Source organism: Callithrix jacchus, chromosome 19 (genome assembly GCF_049354715.1).
Source record: "Callithrix jacchus isolate 240 chromosome 19, calJac240_pri, whole genome shotgun sequence".
Classification (NCBI taxonomy): domain Eukaryota; kingdom Metazoa; phylum Chordata; class Mammalia; order Primates; family Cebidae; genus Callithrix; species Callithrix jacchus.
The window spans coordinates 53554687-53575633 of NC_133520.1; the positions used below are offsets into that span (position 1 = coordinate 53554687).

General features: G+C 43.2%; 2 protein-coding genes across 4 annotated transcripts in view; one reads left to right on the top strand and one right to left on the bottom strand.

The window, feature by feature from the left end:
• Positions 1-77: 77 nt before the first annotated feature.
• Positions 78-5132, top strand: EXOC8 (exocyst complex component 8). The gene has a single exon (XM_002760897.6). It carries the CDS (start codon positions 201-203, stop codon positions 2376-2378), a length of 2178 nt encoding a protein of 725 aa, XP_002760943.1. The 5' UTR covers positions 78-200; the 3' UTR covers positions 2379-5132.
• A 5163-nt stretch (positions 5133-10295) lies between these two features.
• The window catches only part of GNPAT (glyceronephosphate O-acyltransferase), a 35477-nt gene continuing 24825 nt past the window's right edge, over positions 10296-20947 (bottom strand). For all 3 annotated transcript variants that reach the window (XM_035281541.3, XM_078357334.1, XM_035281542.3), the window contains 7 exons: positions 18968-19210; positions 14880-14959; positions 13581-13721; positions 12503-12602; positions 12325-12418; positions 11592-11653; positions 10296-10598 (listed from right to left, as the gene is read on the bottom strand). In XM_035281541.3, the coding sequence (XP_035137432.2) occupies positions 10555-10598; positions 11592-11653; positions 12325-12418; positions 12503-12602; positions 13581-13721; positions 14880-14959; positions 18968-19210 (764 nt within the window). In that variant the 3' untranslated portion in view covers positions 10296-10554. The remainder of the gene's footprint in view (positions 10599-11591; positions 11654-12324; positions 12419-12502; positions 12603-13580; positions 13722-14879; positions 14960-18967; positions 19211-20947) is intronic.

Below are 20947 nucleotides of genomic sequence, written 5' to 3' on the forward strand. Positions count from 1 at the left end.
GGCAGTCCTACGCAGCCGCAGTCTGCGCTCGGCACCTTGCGCAGGCGCAGTGTCTGACGCTCAAACCCGGCGCAGGCGTACTCGTCTCGTTCCCATCCTGCTTCCTCAGCCCTAGAGCTCCGCTGGTCTTGGGTGGGTCTGGACAGCTGCCGCGGCTGCGGCGCCGATAGTGACAGTAAGTGCCTGAGACCCGGACGGAAATGGCGATGACGATGTCAGACAGTGGGGCGAGCCGCCTGCGTCGGCAGCTGGAGTCGGGTGGTTTTGAGGCGCGGCTGTACGTGAAGCAGCTCTCGCAGCAGTCGGATGGGGACCGGGATCTCCAGGAGCACCGGCAGCGCATCCAGGCGCTGGCGGAGGAGACCGCGCAGAATTTGAAGCGCAACGTCTACCAGAACTACCGGCAGTTCATAGAGACCGCCCGCGAGATCTCCTACCTGGAGAGCGAGATGTACCAGCTCAGCCACCTGCTGACCGAGCAGAAGAGCAGCCTGGAGAGCATCCCGCTTACATTGCTGCCTGCAGCCGCGGCCGCCGGAACCGCCGCCGCCTCTGGGGGGGAGGAGGGAGTCGGTGGGGCGGGGGCCCGAGACCACCTCCGAGGCCAGGCTGGCTTTTTCCCCTCCCCCGGGGGTGCCTCCCGCGACGGCTCCGGTCCAGGCGAGGAAGGAAAGCAGCGCACTCTCACCACCCTGCTTGAGAAGGTGGAAGGCTGCAGGCACCTGCTGGAGACGCCGGGACAGTACCTGGTGTACAACGGGGACCTAGTGGAATACGATGCGGACCACATGGCCCAACTGCAGCGAGTGCACGGCTTTCTCATGAACGATTGTTTGTTGGTGGCTACCTGGCTGCCGCAGCGGCGGGGGATGTATCGCTACAACGCGCTCTATTCCCTAGATGGTTTGGCCGTAGTCAATGTCAAGGACAACCCACCCATGAAGGACATGTTCAAGCTGCTTATGTTCCCTGAGAGCCGTATTTTCCAGGCCGAAAATGCTAAAATCAAACGAGAGTGGCTGGAAGTACTGGAGGAGACCAAGAGAGCCCTAAGTGAGAAAAGGCGAAGGGAGCAGGAGGAGGCAGCAGCCCCTCGAGGGCCACCCCAAGTGACTTCCAAGGCCACTAACCCATTTGAGGATGATGAAGAAGAAGAACCAGCTGTTCCTGAGGTAGAGGAAGAGAAGGTGGACCTCTCCATGGAATGGATCCAGGAGTTACCTGAAGACCTGGATGTCTGTATTGCCCAGAGGGACTTTGAAGGGGCCGTCGACCTCCTGGATAAATTGAACCATTACCTGGAAGATAAGCCTAGCCCACCTCCTGTAAAAGAACTAAGGGCCAAAGTGGATGAGAGAGTTCGACAGCTCACTGAGGTGCTAGTTTTCGAACTCTCCCCAGATCGTTCGCTGAGAGGTGGTCCCAAGGCTACCCGCAGAGCAGTTTCTCAACTGATCCGGCTGGGCCAGTGCACGAAGGCCTGTGAGCTATTTTTGAGAAACAGGGCAGTCGCTGTTCATACTGCAATTCGTCAGCTTCGCATTGAAGGTGCCACTTTACTCTATATTCAAAAGCTGTGCCATGTCTTCTTTACTAGCCTTCTTGAGACTGCAAAAGAATTTGAGATTGATTTTGCAGGAACTGACAGTGGCTGCTATTCTGCGTTTGTGGTCTGGGCAAGATCAGCCATGGGCATGTTTGTGGATGCTTTTAGCAAGCAGGTGTTTGATAGTAAGGAGAGCCTCTCTACAGCAGCTGAGTGTGTAAAAGTGGCTAAGGAGCATTGCCAGCAACTGGGTGATATCGGACTAGACCTCACCTTCATCATCCACGCCCTTCTGGTGAAAGACATCCAAGGGGCCTTGCACAGTTACAAAGAAATCATCATTGAAGCCACTAAACATCGCAACTCTGAAGAGATGTGGAGGAAGATGAACTTGATGACGCCAGAAGCCCTGGGTAAGCTCAAAGAAGAGATGAAAAGTTGCGGGGTAAGTAACTTTGAGCAGTACACGGGGGATGACTGCTGGGTGAACTTAAGTTACACAGTGGTTGCTTTCACCAAACAGACCATGGGCTTTTTGGAAGAGGCCCTGAAGCTGTATTTCCCAGAGCTGCACATGGTACTTTTGGAGAGCCTGGTGGAAATCATTCTGGTTGCTGTTCAGCATGTGGATTATAGTCTTCGATGTGAGCAGGATCCGGAGAAGAAAGCTTTTATCAGGCAGAATGCATCCTTTTTATATGAAACAGTCCTCCCTGTCGTGGAGAAAAGGTTTGAAGAAGGTGTGGGGAAACCTGCTAAGCAACTCCAAGATCTGAGGAATGCATCTAGACTTATTCGTGTGAATCCTGAAAGTACAACATCAGTGGTCTAATGCTTGGGTCTGTTTATATGTACATATATATAGAGAGAAAGCTTATATATTATTTATATTTATATTAAGTTGTATTCGCATACTCTTTATAGTTTTAAACACAACTTGAAAATAAAAGGTGCCCTCTTAGAAATACAAAACCAAAAGAGGAAAAGAAATTAAACCCAAATAACAAAAATACTGGAATGATTGAAACATATAGTATGCTAGCTATCCTTTTGAATTATGCTAATTCCCTTTCAAATTATGGTCACACTATACACTATAGCATATAAGTTTTATCCTTTGATAAAACACTTTTTGTTTTTTTTTTTTTTTTTTTAGAGACAGGATCTCACTGCAAGGTCTCGACTCACTGCAGCCTTGACCTCCCAGGCCCAAGCAATCCTCCCACCTCAGCTTCCCATGTAGCTGGAAACAGGCAGGCACCACCATACCCAGCTAATTTTTGTGTTCTTTGTAAAGATGGGTTTCCCCATGTTGCCCAGGCTGGTCTTTTTTTTCTTCTTCTTTTTTTCCCCACAATATATATTATACAGCAGAGTGATAGTATCTACAAATACATAGAGTTTAAGTATGTTGTGAAAAGTTTCCCAGTTCACTCAAATGTTAGGTTTCCTAAAGGTTACAGTGCCATATAAAACACCCTGCCTCATATATTTCTCTTCAAAACGTTTCTCTTGAAACGTTGGACTATTTGGGAAAAAGAAAAGAGTTGGAACTGGTTTTAGGGTTTTAGTCAACAGAATTCTTTCTTGAAATTAGCTGGTGTATGGATTCGGATACTCTGATGAAAGCTTCAGACTCCAAGAGGAAGCTTTCATAAAAACAATTCAGCAAATATTTCTGGTATAATTTGAACAGCTAGTTTTCAGTTGCTAATTAGCAGCTTTGTAATACTTGATTTGAGAGCCTTTACTTGGAAATCCCAAGGACTATAATAACATTTTTCAACATATTTCTAAGGTGTGTGAGTTTCCAGCTGTAGCTTTTGTCTTTCTCATATTAAAAAATAATAAGCAGGACACACTGGAGAATCTGGCAGCAGCTGCCAGGTTATAGCTGCCACCGCTTCGGTATAAGATATAGCTGTCCCATCTTCCCCCATTCGGGGTAGGGTATATAGTGGCTCAGACTTCATGCAAATGAAAAAAAAAAAAGCTTTCACTGAAATATTTATTTAGATTTCAGGGTCTAGATGGTTGGGAAATTAGAACAACATGCAAATCCTCCTGTGCTATGACTACTCTGAGCAGAGATTTGGTTTTGTTTCTTTTTGTAACAAAGTGAAAACAGGTGAGACAATATGCCCAAAAGGAAGAAGAGAACCTTCTGTGACTCCTAAAATGTTCCATGCTGCATTTTTCTTGTTTCATTTTTTTAATTTTCCCTGCTTTGTTTTTAAACATGAATATAATGCTTACTTCAAATTGTTTCGTAAAACAGAATAACTAAAGAAATGTGAGCTTCTCTCTTGTATATTCTACGACGTTCCTTACACTTTGAGAGAAACTGCTTGCTATGCTCCATTTTGTGTCTAGCTTCTAGTGGTGATTCTTGTCCATAAGCACCATTTTTTATGTCCATGATTTCAAAAGGTCATTTCTTTTATCAAAATGAAAATGGTGGTACTCAGACTGTGAAAATTACGTGAAACCTAAAATAGCTGCCAAAGTGGCTCAGGGCTGTAAAGCTCAGTGACTTAATTCTTCATGTGCCAGGTAAACCCCTTTATTTTCTCTTTGGCTATGCATATTTACAAGATTGAAAGTATCAGATTTACAGATTTTCTTTGACTAATTTTTTTCACATAACTTTAGCATTTTCAAAAGTTATAACCATAACTGGATATCTTAGCTGAGCAAAGAGAGTTATAATTTGTCTTTTTAAGATCACTGGAAATTGTTAAAATTTTGTGATAATTATGATTATTCTGTGCCATTTACAGTTTCTAATACTATACTGTATGAAACATGTAATATATGATGCTGAGTCTCTGAAATGATACTTCTGAAATCAAAATTCCTCATAAGGCATGAAGTTCTGAAAACTTAAATGTGTATAGTTAGATATTTAAATGGTTACTTCTTCATAGAATTGTCAGCTTTTTAAAACTGGAAGTACAGGATTTTCTTCATGTAAAATCTGTGTGTTCCAATTACAGTTGTAGATGAAGGAAGTATGCTTTTGGTGAGTACGGGAAGTTGACTGAAGACTCCCAGTGTTGTGACAGTACCTTTGTACCCAGACAGAACAATTACATTATGTTCCTCAAAGTGGAGTGGGCTTTCTTCTGTAATTCTTTTGTTTCATTAGACTCCGAGACAAGTTCTAAAAATTGAATGCGATGAGAGATTGTCAGAAGTATGATGTATACTAAAATATACCACTTAAGCATTGATTGCCTTTACTGGTTTGCTTTAAGCATATAAAACTTGTAACTTGAGCTTGGAATCGTGGACTTGATTGAATTAATTGCTCTTGGGGAAAAAAGACATCTAGTGGTATTAAGTCTCTTTTTGATTAAAGCCTCGTTTCACATAATTGCTAAGAACTCACTGTTGTTTAATATACTACCTATAGTTTAATTATTGGCACTTGTATTTTGTAACTTGATATCTTACCTAGGACTGGGAATTTTGGACATGACATGTACTATAAAAATTAGTCTATGAACATATTGCTTATTGATGTGCTGTGATATGAGGGAATCTGAAATGTTTCATAAAAATAAAGCTTAAAAATTGTATCACACTGGATGAAAATGATATTACAATATTATATCTATTGCTCTTTTTTAGTTGGTATTCAATATTTTTATATTCTTGTTATTGAAATATTCCTTGAAGACCTTAGTTTTTTGTTTTATTTATGTGGGGAAGACAGGAAGCTGTTGCTAAGTTAAGTAAGTGTTCTGCTTACCATCAGAATTGTGAATAAATCAGATCTCAATTTTTTAGGATTCCCTTGAATGGAAAATTTCAAAGGTATAAAATGTGAATTTATTCTAATAAAGTAGAGTTTATGCCATCTGTGCATCTCTAAATAGAGAAAATGTAGGCCACAAGACCTAGGAACTAAATGACAAGACTCAACCTTTTTTTTCTTTTTTTTGAGACAGAGTCTTGCACTGTTGCCCAGGCTGGAGTGCAGTGGCGCAATCTTGGCTCACTACAATCTCTGCCTCCCAGGTTCAAGCAATTCTCCTGTCTCAGCCGCCTGAGTAGCTGGGATTACAGGTGCCTGCCATCATGCCCAGCTAATTTCTGTGTTTTTAGTAGAGATGGGGTTTCACCATGTTGGCCAAGCCAGTCTCGAACAGCTGACTTCAGGCGATCCGTCCACCTCAGCCTCCCAAAGTGCTAGGATTACAGGTGTGAGCCACAGCACCCAGCCAGGGCTACGTTATTCAAGCCTAGAAAATCTACTGTAGTCTTGATGAGGCTCTTCCCTTTTTCATGGGCCACACAGGACATTTGTACGGAAAATTTGTTAGTACCAGTACTCCAACTTCTAACATGTCAGCAATCAAAGTGGTATTCTCTTTCTGTCTACTAGGATTCATCCAACACTGTGTGAAATTAGCAAGCTACGTGGGCTCAGGCAATTCTATAGGTTCCCATTTAGTATGCCCAATTAATTAATGCAGAAGGGCGAACTTACATACCTTTAATTTTATAACACTAGGAATGGGAAGTGCTCCCAGTCAGACATGATTCTGGCCGGGTGCGGTGGCTCACACCTGTAATCCCAGCACTTTGGGAGGCCAAGGTGGGCGGATCACCTGAGGTCAGGAGTTCAAGACCAGTCTGACCAACATGGAGAAACCCCATCTTAAAAAAAAAAGAAAACAAACAAAAAAGACATGATTCCATCTAATAATACACTTAGGCAGAGGAGACAGAAGCACTTTGCATGAAGTCCGTTCTAATATTCCAGTTTTCGTCCAAATTTTTACCTTCATCGCATCAATCTTTATATCCCCAGATGCTCCCAAGCAAACTGTTGCCCAATTAGGACTTCACTAACAGGTTTTGATAATGTAATGCAATGGGACCCTGTGGGAAGGCCTCTCAGAAGTTTTTCTCCACCCCATGTCCCCTACCTTCACATGTAGTCACAAGCCCCGGGGCTGCTATTGAGGATCAGGCTGAGGGACCCAGACCCCTGAATCAGTCTTTGTCCTGATTAATGTGCCTGATCACTACTGGCCCGTGATTCGAGGTCAGATTTCTCATTTTCGTCTTTGCCTTCAGTCTTTTCAAATTCCTGCAAACTTGGGTAAATAGGGTGGATCTGTTTAGGGCCCTTCGATGTTGGGACACTAGCAGGGGCACCCGTGGGTCCGCTAAACCTCCCATAGTGCTACAATAAGATCTTCCTTTTGACTTGTCAATATTCAGCTTTTTCATCCCAGTTCTTTTTTTTTGAAATGGAGTCTCGCTCTGTCACCCAGGCTGGGGTACAATCGTACAATCTCAGCTCACTGCAACCTCCACCTCCCAGGTTCAAGCAATTCTCCTGTTTCACGCTCCTGAGTAGCTGGGACTACAGGAATGCACCACCATGCCTGACTAATTTTTGTATTTTTAGTAGAGACGGGGTTTCACCATGTTGGCCAGGCTGGTCTTGAACTGACCTTAAGTGATCTGCTGGCCTCAGCCTCCCAAAGTGTTGGTATTACGGGTGAGCCACCACACCCTGCCCATCCCAGTTCTTTTTTTTTTTTTGAGACAGAGCCTTGCTCTCTCACCCAGGCTGGGGTGCAATGGCATGATCTCGGCTCACTGCAACCTCCACCTCCAGGGTTTAAGCCATTCTTCCACCTCAGCCTCTTGAGTAGCTGGGACTACAGGTGCCCACCATCACACCCGGCTAATTTTTGTACTGTTAGTAGAGACAGGGTTTCACCATGTTGGCCAGGCTGGTCATGAACTCCTGATCTCAGGTGATTCACCCTCTTCAGCTTCCCAAAGTGCTGGGATTACAAGCATGAGTCATTGCACCTGGCCCCAGTTCTTCAAATTTGAAAACTTGAAAATTTCCACCCTGCTGGTATAGCAGGAGCCCCTTGAACACCGAATGGGGAAGGAAGGAATTTATTCCCCTTATTCCAGGAGCTGAGGAATAATTTGTCCAAATTCAGCTCATTTAACAAAGGAAGGTTCTGCCTTTATATAGGCTTATACTTTAGACATTACACGTGGAAGAATCTTAGGAAATCTTTAGAAATCACATATGAAAGGGTTTCAGGTTTACAGTTTTAGGACTCACATGTGAAAAGATTTCTGAGTTTGATCCTGTTTTAAAGACAGTGTCTTCCGGAGAGTTTCCTCAAGACCAATCCTGCCACCTATAGGAAGGTGAATCAGGAGGTAACAGTCGGTCAATCTTTTCTTCTGTTGAAATGCAGAGTGATGGTCAAAGGGGAAGTTGATCCCAGATGCCTCGGTGTCCTTCCTCACGGGGACAAGTCCCTTGACTATTTCCTTTGACTTGGCCCATTCTTTTGTGAATGGGCATGATTTTCTTGGCATCTATAAGACCTATGAGGGGAAGTTGAGATAACAAATCTGATAGGATTTCTTGAACTGTGCTTGTTTTCGCAGCTGTAAGTTTCCATGAGATTCCTGTGTAAAAGGAGCTCATTTAATCACACTGAGGCAAGAGGGCAGCAGGACTTGCTTTCTGAGCACTGGTCACAACCCAGCAGATTGAAACAGGATCTGGTCAAAAAGGATGCATTAAGAACTGGCCAAAACCATCTAACACAAGATAGCAACAAAAGCAACCTCTGGTTGTCCTCACTGCTCATTATACCCTAATCGTAATACATTTGCATGCTAAAAGACACTCCCACCAGCAACTGTGATAGTTCACAAATGTCACCCTGGGAAGTTACTCTGAATGGTTTAAAAGGGTTTCACCCCGGGGTCCAAAGTGGCTCCCGCCAGAGGTCATGGCGCTCGCGAAGGCGAGGTCATCAGTTCAAGGCTAACCTGAGCAACCTCATAAACTCAAACTGATTGGCAAAAAAAAAAAAAAAAAAAAAAAAAGGTTTCACCCTCAGTCCCAGGAACTCTCAACCTCTTTTGTATAATATGTGAATAACCTGCCCCTTATTTAGTTTATAATTAAGGAGTAGCTATAAACACAGCTAGCTAACAATACCTGAGTGCTGCTCTCCTGAGCTGAGATCAGTGCCATTGCACTCCAGACTGGGTGACAAGGGTGAAACTCTGTCTCAAAAAAAAAACTGATAAATCATTCTACCTATGAGAGTTCTCCATGGATATCAAAAACTGAACAAGGCCAGCCACCGTGGCTCACTTTGGGAAGCCTAGGTGGGCAGATCACTTGAGCCTGTAAGTTTGAGATCACCCTAGGCAACATGACAAAACCTTGTCTCTACAAAAAAATACAAAAACTTAGCTGGGCGTGATGGTGCACTCCTGTAGTCCCTGCTACTTGAGACTATGAGGTGGGAGGATCACCTGAGCCTGGGGAGGTTGAGGCTGCAGTGAGCTGTGATTGTGCCACTGTGACTCTGGGTGATAGAGTGAGACCCTATCTCAAAAAAAAAAAAAAAAAGGCAGCTGGGCATGGTGGCTCACCCTGTAATCCCAGCACTTTGGGTGGCTGAGGTAGGCAGATCATTTGAGGTCCAGAGATTGAGACCATCCTGGCCAACATGATGAAACCCTGTCTCCACTAAAAATACAAAAATTAGCTGGGTGTGGTGGCATGTATCTGTAGTTCCAGCTACTTGGGAAGCTGAGGCAGGAGAACCGCTTGAACCTGGGAGGTAGAGATTGCAGAGGGCCGAGATGGCACCACTGTACTCCAGCCTGGCGACAGAGCAAGACTTAGTCCCCGCAAAAATAAAAATAAATAAAATAAAATAAAGCTGAACACATTGCTTTGTCTTTGCTGTCAAATCAAAGCAGGAAAAACTCATTTCCACTGAACACAGTGGAAGTAGGATTACATGTTCTAAGTTTATTTTTATGCATTAACTATTTGTGGAATTGTTTCTTACTTGTTCTCGTATTTAAATGGCCCAGTTTCCAAATAAAGCATAGGTTTCAAGCCTTAAGAATCGACATGGAAACAGCAAAGGATTTACTGAATCCCAAATCCATTTGCTTTCCCCTGAGATAATTATATTCTTTCCTCCAAGCTTCCTGCTGTTTCATAGTCAATAGCTTCTAATAGGTCTCTTTCACTTCCCAACTCCCAGGAGCTGTTCTCCATCTGGTTTTGTTCCAGACAGTGCAAAAGATGCTAGTTCAAGCTTCTTGAAACTCCTATGCAAGCAAGGTGTGTTCTCAAGGGTAAGCTTCTTCAATAGCTCTTTGTAGATCTGGCCAGGTGCGGTGGCTCACGCCTGTAAACCCAGCACTTTGGGAGGCCGAGATGGAGAGATCACTTGAGGTCAGGAGTTTGAGACCAGTCTGGCCAACATGGTGAAACCCCATTTCTACCAAAAAATACCAAAAAACCCCACAAAACAAACAAAAACAAAAGCAGCTGGGCATGATGATGTACACCTGTGGTCACATCTACTCCGGAGGGAGAGGTGGGAGAATCACTTGAACCTGGGAGGTGGAGGTTGCAGGATCGCACCACTGTACTCCAGCCTGAGCTCATTCAAGTGATCCTCCTACCTCAGCCTTTTGAGTAGCTGGGACTACAGGTGTGTGCCACCACGCCCAGCTAATTTTTGTATTTTTAATAGAGATGGCCAGGATGGTCTCAATCTCTTCACCTCGTGATCTGCCCACCTCGCCTGGGCCAGTTTTCTTTTAGTATCCAGAGCTTCAGTGCTGATGTCATACCTTCATTCAAAAGTCAATGTAAAAATTTAATACATATGGTAAGCTGAAAAGTGTTAGTGAAACAGGAGCTGAGCTTTGCTTTTCCAAACATGTTTCCAAAAGCTTATTTTATTTTAAAACACACACACAGTGTTGGATACAAAGGCCTTTAACCACTGTGGTGGGGAAGAGCAAACTGACTGCTTCCAATGATCGTCTCTTCCCTCTGCATCCACTGTTCTCGAAGTCTCAGGGAGTAGGAGAAGGCGCGTCTCTCCCTTCATTTCCCTGTTTGTTGTAATGAGTCCTTTGATGACAGTAAGTACGTGACTGAATTTTCCATAACTATTTGTCGATTATCAAAGTTTTGCAGTGGCTGGTTTTCCTATTGGTGTCTTACAACCTGAGATTAAAAAAAAAGAGATGTATCTCATGAAATGATGTTGATTTTGCCCTTCTTCATACAGCTGTTCCTTAAACGACTGCCCAGGGAGACAGTGGACACTTATGCAGAGCTGTACAGACTGGCCAGTACCCATGGGGACACTAGCCCCCTCCACAAGGGAAGCGGTAGGCGCTCCAAGAAGTGACGGTGTGACCAGAGCCACAGGGCTAGGAGTTGAACCCTGTCATGTTTTCTGAACTACCAGTCCAATATGTTCACGCTCACATTACATCTGCTTCCTGTGATCACAAAAACAGTACTTGTAAGATGATCCACTCAAGGACACTGTGCTATTCAATATAATCTACAGATATTTTTTCCAAATGTTAACAACCTCCTTTCTAAAATGGCCCCATCACTGCTAGGAAATGTGTTTTTCATCTCCTCTGACTGTATCTGTGTTTATGTCAACACTCAAGGACTCTTACTGTCAAGGAAGGCAACACTCAAGGACTGTTTTTTAGGCTGGACTATTTCTTTGTAGCTGATAGGCTCTAGAGAAGAGGAAGGGTTGGATTATTCCCACAAGGATGTGCTCAGCCCCTAATTCTGAGTTCAGAAAGTCTATGTGATAGGGACACTGACCCTAATCCCTCACTTGGAAAAGCAGCAATGCAAGACAGTGAGGGCATGAAACAAAGGGTGAAAATGAGGCGCTCTCTCCGAGGCAAGGATGTGAAGGGGCTGGGCCTCTGGCCGAGATCAGTCACGTTAGGGACAGACTCTTTCTATTGTGTAAGACTGCTTCTTTCATGCCTGTTGTGTTTTGTTAATTTTCTTTGCATTTTCTCTTTAGCTTCCTTGAGAAAATGCTACACTATAATTCCCTGTTTATGTTAGAAACCTACTACTTACTGATCATTTTGATAAAGTATTTGGTTCCACAGCATACTTTCTTATTTTAATTGATAACAAAATGTGAAAACTCGTATTTTATTAAACTGCACTTACCAAGCATTTCTTCTAATTTGGTTGTGGCAGGTTCATTCACATTAAATATACAGTTATTATTTCTAGGAGAAGATAACAAGATTTATTATTACATAAACTCTGGGGAAAAGACAGCTTTTCTATTTTGTTCCTGACGGTAGCTATTGTTTTCAACTGCCTTCCCCAAGGCCAGTCCTAAGTAGTCGAAAGCCTCGGGCTCCTGTCCCACCTCCCGGCTGCTTGCTTCATTCTTCTGACCACTTAAGAGACATGACTGCCAGAGGTTACATATTAAGCTTTACCACTGTTAAATTCAATCCCTTGAATGAATTTGTTTATATGTTTATTCAAACATATAAACACATATTTATATGTTTATATACATACACATGTCTGTATCTATATATGTATTACATATGTATTTATCTATTATATATGTATTATGTATGTATACACTCATATGCCCACTCCACTCCCAAAAATCTTTCTTGTAATTATAAATTTCAACATTAGGTCAAAGCAAAAATATTGGCCTAAAAGTACTTTCTTTCTTTGCTTCAACTGCATTTCTATTCAAAACCACGTATAATTTTCAGGGTAACTCATACTGACTTAATGAATTAGGGGATAGATAAGTAAAGTACAATATAACGTTTCCTGGATCATCCATTTCTATGTCTCTGTGGATTTTCTGCTGAAATGTCATTCGTTTCCCTGTTTCTTGAGCACCCACGGAATCTTGTACAGCACTTACATCTTCTTTTTCTCCACTACTCCGAGCCTCACACAAGCTGCTAAGGCATTTTTCTGCACATCAGAAGATAATACATCGTAACATTGAGAGGTACCTAAAATCAGGAGTGAGGAAGAGTTAGTTGACCAGTTTTTGTTCTCAACTAAAGGAAATCAGCACCCACAGAGCAGTGACTGACCTTGATCGAGAAGCTGACTTGTGAATTTTCTGACTGCGGCCAAGTACTGTTTCTCACTGAAGTGCTCCTCTTCTTCACTCAAAAGGTACTTGCAAATTATCTGATTTTAAGAGGAAGGATGAGAGGAACAGAAACAGAAAAAAAAAAAAAAAGACAATAAACAGTAAATAACTTTACATTGCCCCTCTTAAGAGAATGACATATCACAGCAGAGCAGCATAAAGACCCTCCAAGGAATCAGCACAGAGAAACCAAATAATTTTTAGGACATCTCCTTTGAGTTTACAATACATTTTACAATTAGAAAAAGGTTTAAAATAATAACATTAATTAAAGTATAATTTCTCTCTTCAAGGGGTACAAGTTAATTACCATCAGCCTAGTAACTTTTATGCTACTTGGGAGGAGAGGGTTCAGATTTTAATAACTTTGCTTTTTGTGTCTAAATACACCTAACAAACTACCATGCTCTAAAATGCTTGTTGATTTCTGCTGTAGAAAGGTGATTAAGGGTAGAACTAGCATTTATCAAATGCTCAGTAAGTGCCAGACTTTGTGCAAGGAGGCTGAATGAGTTATTTTACAGACCACAAGCACCAGGAAGTACTTTTTCTTTCTAACATAAGCATTTGGTAATATGTAACTGACTTTATGTATCATTTAAATCTTGTCTTTACTGACTGTCTGGTTTGATATCTGCCAGGCACTCAGTAAAGGTAAGACTTGAATGATACATAAAGTCGGTTACATATTAACTGACATGAAGACCTCTTTAAGACATGAGACACAGTATGACAGATGGTGCTTGGATGTAACTGTGGTCCTGTGAATACTGTGCTCATGGCATCACTAAGCTGTTGTCCTCTTGGGTCTGTAATGAACCAAGCTTCCTCCTGAATTCGGGGAGCAAGGTCTCACTGGTGAGGTGGAATCACTGATTGTATTAATCACTCTCTCTCCTTCTTCCATGTGCCAGGGGAAGATACCTGCCCTTCAGACTGGAAATAAGCACAGGGTGAGAACATCTTATTGTATTTGATACGGGGGGCATGAAGGAGAACTTGCCAAATTTACATACCTGATAGCTTTCCACAAAAGGTTTAAAGAGTCCTATTAAAAATTCTAACACAGTATTTCCTTTTTCTGTAACTAGGATGTCTTTCATAGTCACTTGTACGGCCTCACTTTTACAAAGCAGATAACAGCCTTCTTCAAAGTCCTAGAAAGGAAGAGGAAGCCATAATGCACCCCCCTAATCGAGGTTAATGGGTACACTGCCAATCTCAATATATGCAGCCACAGGCCCTCAGACAACAGAATAATAGCTACTTCCCCAATCATTCCAACAATTCTGGTAGTGACATAGTAGCCAGAGAAGCAACTGTTCTACATTCAAACGTTCTCAAACATACAACCTTTCTGAGCCTTACAAGTCACAACCTGGGTGAGGGATTTTCTTTCACTTTGCAGAGAGCCGCTCCTTAATTTCAATAGGAAATACATAGAGCAAGTCCTAAAAGTATTTAGAATTAGGCTATGGTTAAAAATTTCTGGCACTCCTGTCCCACTACCTACAGAATCAAACCTCTTATCTTTAAAACAGCACACAAAGCCGGGCGTGGTGGCTCAAGCCTGTAATCCCAGCACTTTGGGAGGCTGAGGTGGGTGGATCACGAGGTCAAGAGATCGAGACCATCCTGGTCAACATGGTGAAACCCCGTCTCTACTAAAAATACAAAAAATTAGCTGGGCATGGTGGCGCGTGCCTGTAATCCCAGCTACTCAGGAGGCTGAGGCAGGAGAATTGCCTGAACCCAGGAGGCGGAGGTTGTGGTGAGCCGAGATCGCGCCATTGCACTCCAGCCTGGGTAACAACAGTGAAACTTCGTCTCAAAAAATAAAAAAGCACATAAAAACCTAACATGCTTCTCATCTACTGTCACTTCCCACTTCAACCAAGTGGCAGCCCAGCTCTGTGAGCCTGATGACTTCTGAGCTGTCTAGACCAAGCAGGACCACCGCTCGCTACTCTTAAAGCAAAAGGTACTTGCCTGGCTGACTATTCTAACAACTTGCTAACAGGAAAATGTATGCTGATTTTTAAATGTTTACTAAAATAGTTTAGTTGCAATGGCCATACTGTTAGTTCAAACAATGACCCTCCTCTCACCAGATAATGCCTAAGTTATTAATTAAACTTGACCAAGAATCAAACTAGAGTCCGCTGAACTGAGTGCCCCAGTTTCTCTTGAAGTCTGCCCCACTTTGCCTTGATGAAAGGGATGGCACCCTGCCTGAGACACATCTGTAAATTCACTCCTAATGTTTCTAGAACTCACACTACAAACACACTTGCTTTTTGTTGTAAGCACTTTACCTTTAGTGTGTTTCCTGGAAGGAAGATGAACTCGTCTGCAAAAACATCGCGTAGGAAGCGAAAGCAACTGTAGACATCCTCTGGAAATAAATTCATTATGTAAAATTACAACATTGCCCTTTAATCTTTAAGGGAGTACCAGGAAGTCCTTACTATCCCAAAATATAGTATTTCAAACGCATATTTTATTTATGTAACATGACAAGAATTAAGTTCCCTAAGAGAAGCTAAATTCAATCCAAATCTTACCTACAGAGTGAACTACAGTCTAGCATAGTTTTTTTTTTCTTCTTTTGAGATGGAGTCTCACTCTGCCATCCAGGCTGGAGTGCAATGGTGTGATCTTGGCTCACTGCAACCTCCTCCAACCCGGGGTGGGGGTGGGGTCCAAGCAACTCTCCTGCCTCAGCCTCCTGAGTAGCTGGGATTACGGGTGCCCAACACCACAGCTTATTTTTATATTTTTAGTAGAGACGGGGTTTCACTATGTTGGTCAGGCTGGTCTCGAACTCCTGACCTCGTGATCCACCCATCTTGGCCTCCCAAAGTGTTGGGATTACAGGCGTGAGCCACCGCGTCCAGCCCCAGCATAGTTTTTAAATGACTGAATCTAACTTAAAACCAGGCTTCTCCTCAGTCAGTCAGGTAATGAGTGAGACATCACAGTTCTTACAGGCCAGGCACTTCATTTTTCCCTATCCCATGGCTCCCTAGTACGGAAGGAAAGGTAATGATTTCTTAATTTCCCTCTATATTCATATTTCCTGCTATCTTTACTATATCTCTAGTACTTTTCCTTAGAATCACTGTGGAGCTTTGAAAAACCAAAACCAAAACCAAACACCAATGGCTGGCCCATACCCGAGACCAACCGAAGAACCTCTGGGGTGGCGCCCACTCTCCTAGCAATTCTAAGGTGGGGCCTTGGCCGAAACCCCTGCCTTGACTACAGGCTCCTGTAAGAAGGACTAAATGACCCATTCTGTCCTCATTTTTACACTCCTAATGCAACTAGAATGAGATCGTGCATCTCGCGAGTACTCATCTACTGCTGACGGCTCACCTACCCACCTGCCTTTGCGGGAACAGAGAGCTGGGACAGCAGAAACGGTGCCACAGACCAGGAAGTGGGTAACTGTGCTCAAATGCCTGATCCTTCTCTCAGTAACTACACAACTTTCTAGGCCTCATTTTCCATATTCATAAAAGGAAAGGTTTAGATTGTTTCCAGGCCCTACCAATTCCAAAATTCTAAGCAGGTGAACACATATTTGGGGAAGCAAAGCTAACTTTTTCTCAGTGTAGAGGCCTGCTCTTTGCTGGAGTGAGGCTGAACATTACAAGGCTTCAAATGTGGCTCCCTAAATGGAATGTAATGGCCAGGCCTCTTCTAAAGGTCAAGACTGCAAGAACGATCCAAGATGGCCGATCGCTAACATCCCGGGATTGCAGCTCTCAGGGAAGGCGCGGAGAACTAGAGGACGCCACACTTTCAGACAAAGTCTGGTCGCTCACGGAGCAGAAGATCCCCCAGTGGAGGAAACACAGGGGTGGCCAGCGCGACTCTCGTGGTCGGTGCAGCGGTTCCGCCGGCACCTCGACGCAGCAGCGCTCGGCGCAGAGTAAACAAGACCGGTTCCCCTTCTGACCGAGGTTTGGAGCCCCGGGAAGGCAGAGTTGCCTACTACGGAAACAAGAAGGAAGCCCGACAGGAGAATCCTGGGAAGAAAAGCACCATCAGTCTTTTTTTTTTTTTTTTTTTTTGAGACGGAGTTTCGCTCTTGTTACCCAGGCTGGAGTGCAATGGCGCGATCTCAGCTCACTGCAACCTCCGCCCCCTGGGTTCAGGCAATTCTCCTGCCTCAGCCTCCTGAGTAGCTGGGATTACAGGCACGCGCCACCGTGCCCAGCTAATTTTTTGTAATTTTTAGTAGAGACGGGGTTTCACCATGTTGACCAGGATGGTCTCGATCTGTTGACCTCGTGATCCACCCGCCTCGGCCTCCCAAAGTGCTGGGATTACAGGCTTGAGCCACCGCGCCCGGCCGCACCATCAGTCTTAACTCCGCTGCTCTGGCCCTGGGAACTAACAACCTGGACGCCCACTCAAGAGACCTAATCTGAAAGTTGGTAATTTCAAAGACGACAGGAGGATAAATTTACAATGACGGGAAGAAACCAGCGTAAAAAAGCTGAGAATACTCAAAGTCAGAACACCTCTCCCTCTAAAGACGATCACAGTTCCACATCAACAATGGAACAAGGCTTGATGGAGAACGAGCGCCTCCTGATGACAGAATCACTCTTCAAGGAATGGATAATAACAAACTTCGGTGAGTTAAAAGAACATGTTGTAGCCCAACGTAAAGAAACTAGGAACTTTGAAAAAAGGTTTGATGAAATCCTATTGAGAATAGACAACTTAGGGAGGAGTATGAGTGAATTAATGGAACTGAAGAATACAATACAGGAACTCCGAGAAGTACGCACAGGTTTAAACACTCGAATTGTTCAAGCAGAAGAAGGGATATCAGAGGTCAAAGTCCAACTTAATGAAATAAAACGTGAAGAAAAGATTAGAGATAAAAGGATAAAAAGGAATGAGCTAAGTCTCCAAGAAATGTGGGACTATGTGAAAAGACCAAATTTACGTTTGATAGGTGTACCTGAATGCGACGGAGAGAATGAATCCAAGCTGGAAAATACCCTTCAGGATATTATTCAGGAAAATTTTCCTAAACTAGCAAAGCAGGTCAGCATTCAACCCCAGGTAATACAGAGAACACCACAAAGATATTCCTCAAGAAGAGCAACCCCAAGGCACATAATCGTTAGATTCACCAGGGTTGAAACGAAGGAGAAAATACTAAGGGCAGCCAGAGAGAAAGGTCAGGTTACCCACAAAGGCAAGCCTATCAGACTTACAGCAGATCTCTCGGCAGAAACTCTACAGGCCAGAAGAGAGTGGGGGCCAATATTCAACATCCTCAAAGAACAGAACCTTCAGCCCAGAATTTCATGTCCAGCCAAACTAAGCTTCACAACTGAAGGAAAAATAAAATCTTTTATGAACAAGCAAAAACTCAGAGATTTTATTACCACCAGGCCTGCTTTACAAGAGCTTCTGAAAGAAGCATTACACACAGAAAGAAACAACCAGTATTAGCCTTTCTAAAAATACACCAAAAAGTAAAGAGCACCAACATAAAGAAGAATTTACACCAACAAATGGATAAAACAGCCAGTCAACATCAAATGGCAGTAACCCTAAATTTAAATTGACTAAATTCCCAATCAAAAGACACAGCCAAAACCCAACGGCATGTTACATCCAGACCTGTTTCACATGCAAGGATACACAAAGACTCAAAACAAAGGGATGGAGAAAGATTTACCAACCAAATGGAGAGCAAAAATAAATAATAAATAAATAAAAAGCAGGAGTTGCAATTCTCGTATTGGATAAAATAGATTTTAAAGCAACAAAGATATAGTGGTAAAAGGATCAATGCAACAACAAGAGCTAAAGATCCTAACACCCAGATAGGAGACTTAGATTCAATGAGACAGAAAATTAATAAGGATATCAAGGACTCGAACTCAGATCCAGAACAAGTAAACTTAATAAATATTTATAGAGCTCTCCACTTCAAATACACAAAATATACATTCTTGTCAATACCACATCACACCTACCCATTAGTTTAAATGAAACATTGATTGGCCATTATTAATACCCAATTTTTTTCAAAATAAAGCAATATTTCCATTTACTCTCCCTCTTTCTTCCTCTCCTTTACTTATTATTTTTTTTCTTTCCTTCTCTCAAAAAAAAAAGAAATCAACTTGTAAACCTCTAGATCCAGGTCGGCAATGTCTCTTTCATTGCTTGATTTCCTTTCTTTCCTTCCCTCCCTCCCTCCCTCCCTCCCCGCTTCCTCCCTTCCTTCCTCCCTTCCTTCCTTCCTTCCTCCCTTCCTTCCTTCCTTCATCCCTTCCTTCCTCCCTACCGTCCTTCTTCCCTTCCTTCCTGCCTTCCTCCCCCCCCCAAAAAAAAATAAGTCAAGACTGCAATTCCTGAAAATTACCTTTCCTGTACCCAGGTGTCATCTGCAACGCTATTGCTACTAAGGACGGACGGACAAAAATGTTGAGCAACTGGTTCCTATAAGCTGAGCACATGAGGAGAGTGATGTGCTGGAAAATAAGTCCATCGACCACTTCGGAGTCTCTGGAGTCCACTTTCAGAATCACCTGGTCTCTGACAAGGCTGGCAATGTTCGAATGCAGAAGAATGCTGGCCTGGACCACTTCTTCAGCAGGTTTATTATCTACATAAAAAGACAATTCATTCAAACAAGATGGGTCACTGTGGGGAGTCTTGGGCCTAGTGTGCATTAACACTATTAATAGTAACTTGACAGACACTCATTTTCAAGTGACAGGTTTTAGTGGCTACCAGTTAAGGTAATGATACTAAATACAAAGCAAGTTTTAAAAGCACTGTTTGATAAATTGTAAATCAATTCTTTCTCTCTAAGGACATGTAACAATTTTTTTTTTTTTTTTTGAGCCGGAGTTTCCCTCTTGTTACCCAGGCTGGAGTGCAATGGTGCGATCTCGGCTTACCACAACCTCCGCCTCCTGGGTTCAGGCAATTCTCCTGCCTCAGCCTCCTGAGTAGCTGGGATTACAGGCACGCGCCACCATGCCCAGCTAATTTTTTTGTATTTTTAATAGAGGCGGGGTTTCACCATGTTGACCAGGATGGTCTCGATCTCTTGACCTCGTGATCCACCCGCCTCGGCCTCCCAAAGTATTGGGATTACAGGCGTGAGCCACTGTGCCCGGCAACAATACTTTCTTATCCTAAATTTGTCAGCCATTTTGAAAGGCACATCAGTTTCTACTCTGAAAATTAACGCCACTTCTGTCTACTTCAGGAACCAAGGGAACCCGCGGTTTTGTAACAGTAAGTTATATAACTGCAAAATCACATGCATGTGAATGTAAGAATACGAAGACACAAAGGTCTATGAATAGTATATGAATACATTAAAACATACAACACACACACACACACACACACACACACACACACACCCCTTGCTTAGGCCCATACCAAGATGATAAAAATATCACTTTGCAGTTTTCCCCACATCAAAGATAACTAAAGAAGCAGACCCATGACAGTTCTTGGTAGCTTATCACGTGATACACTGGCCTGAAGATAGCTGCCAGGCAGGTAGAATTGCAGAAGCATAATGAAGAAATGGTGATATTTAACAAATATACTCAGCACGGAAAATTATTCTACTATTAACCCAAGCCAAAGAGCTGGCCGACAGTGGCACAATGCTCAAGTTGGTGGCAAGTTCTGCTACTGCTTCAAGGCAGGGACAAGTGAGAGGTATGGCTTCCTCCTGCACTTGATCACATTCATTCTTGACCAACCTGCCTTGTCTCAGCTTGCTCAACTGAATAATATTTTATGTGAAATGATCATAAAAAGCTTGAGATATGAGTATGCTTAGGAATATGGGGTAATCTGCATAAAAAAGAAAAAAGCAACTGAACTGTAGTGATACTGAACTTAGCTATGGATTAGTCACAGTATTTATCCCTTCTTGAAAAAGCAAAACACTTTAGAACAACCAGTACCTATGTTTTCATATGTTCCTGGGCTAAACAATGATGGGTCTGAGCCCTTTCAGCTGTTTCTCATGACATCCAACACTTGCTACCTTGTATCATAACTGACATGTCCTTTGCCCCCTACCAGACCATCACACCACTGGGAATAGACATCTGATTTGTCTCTCTTGGTGACTGGCATTTTTGTCAGTAATTCCTCCTCAACATTTCTTAGCTGTGCCCTGAGGGCTTCCACTGCTGTGGCTCAGGCACCCTGTATTTCTCATCGGGACAGAGTAGCCTCCTAACTTGTTTCTATGACTCCAGTCTCTTCTGGTGGTGGATGGTGGGGAGGGGCGGAGAAGTCTATCTTTATTTCTGTCTGCACCCCCGCCCCCGCAAGTCCAACAATTTAGTATCACCAATGAATCCTT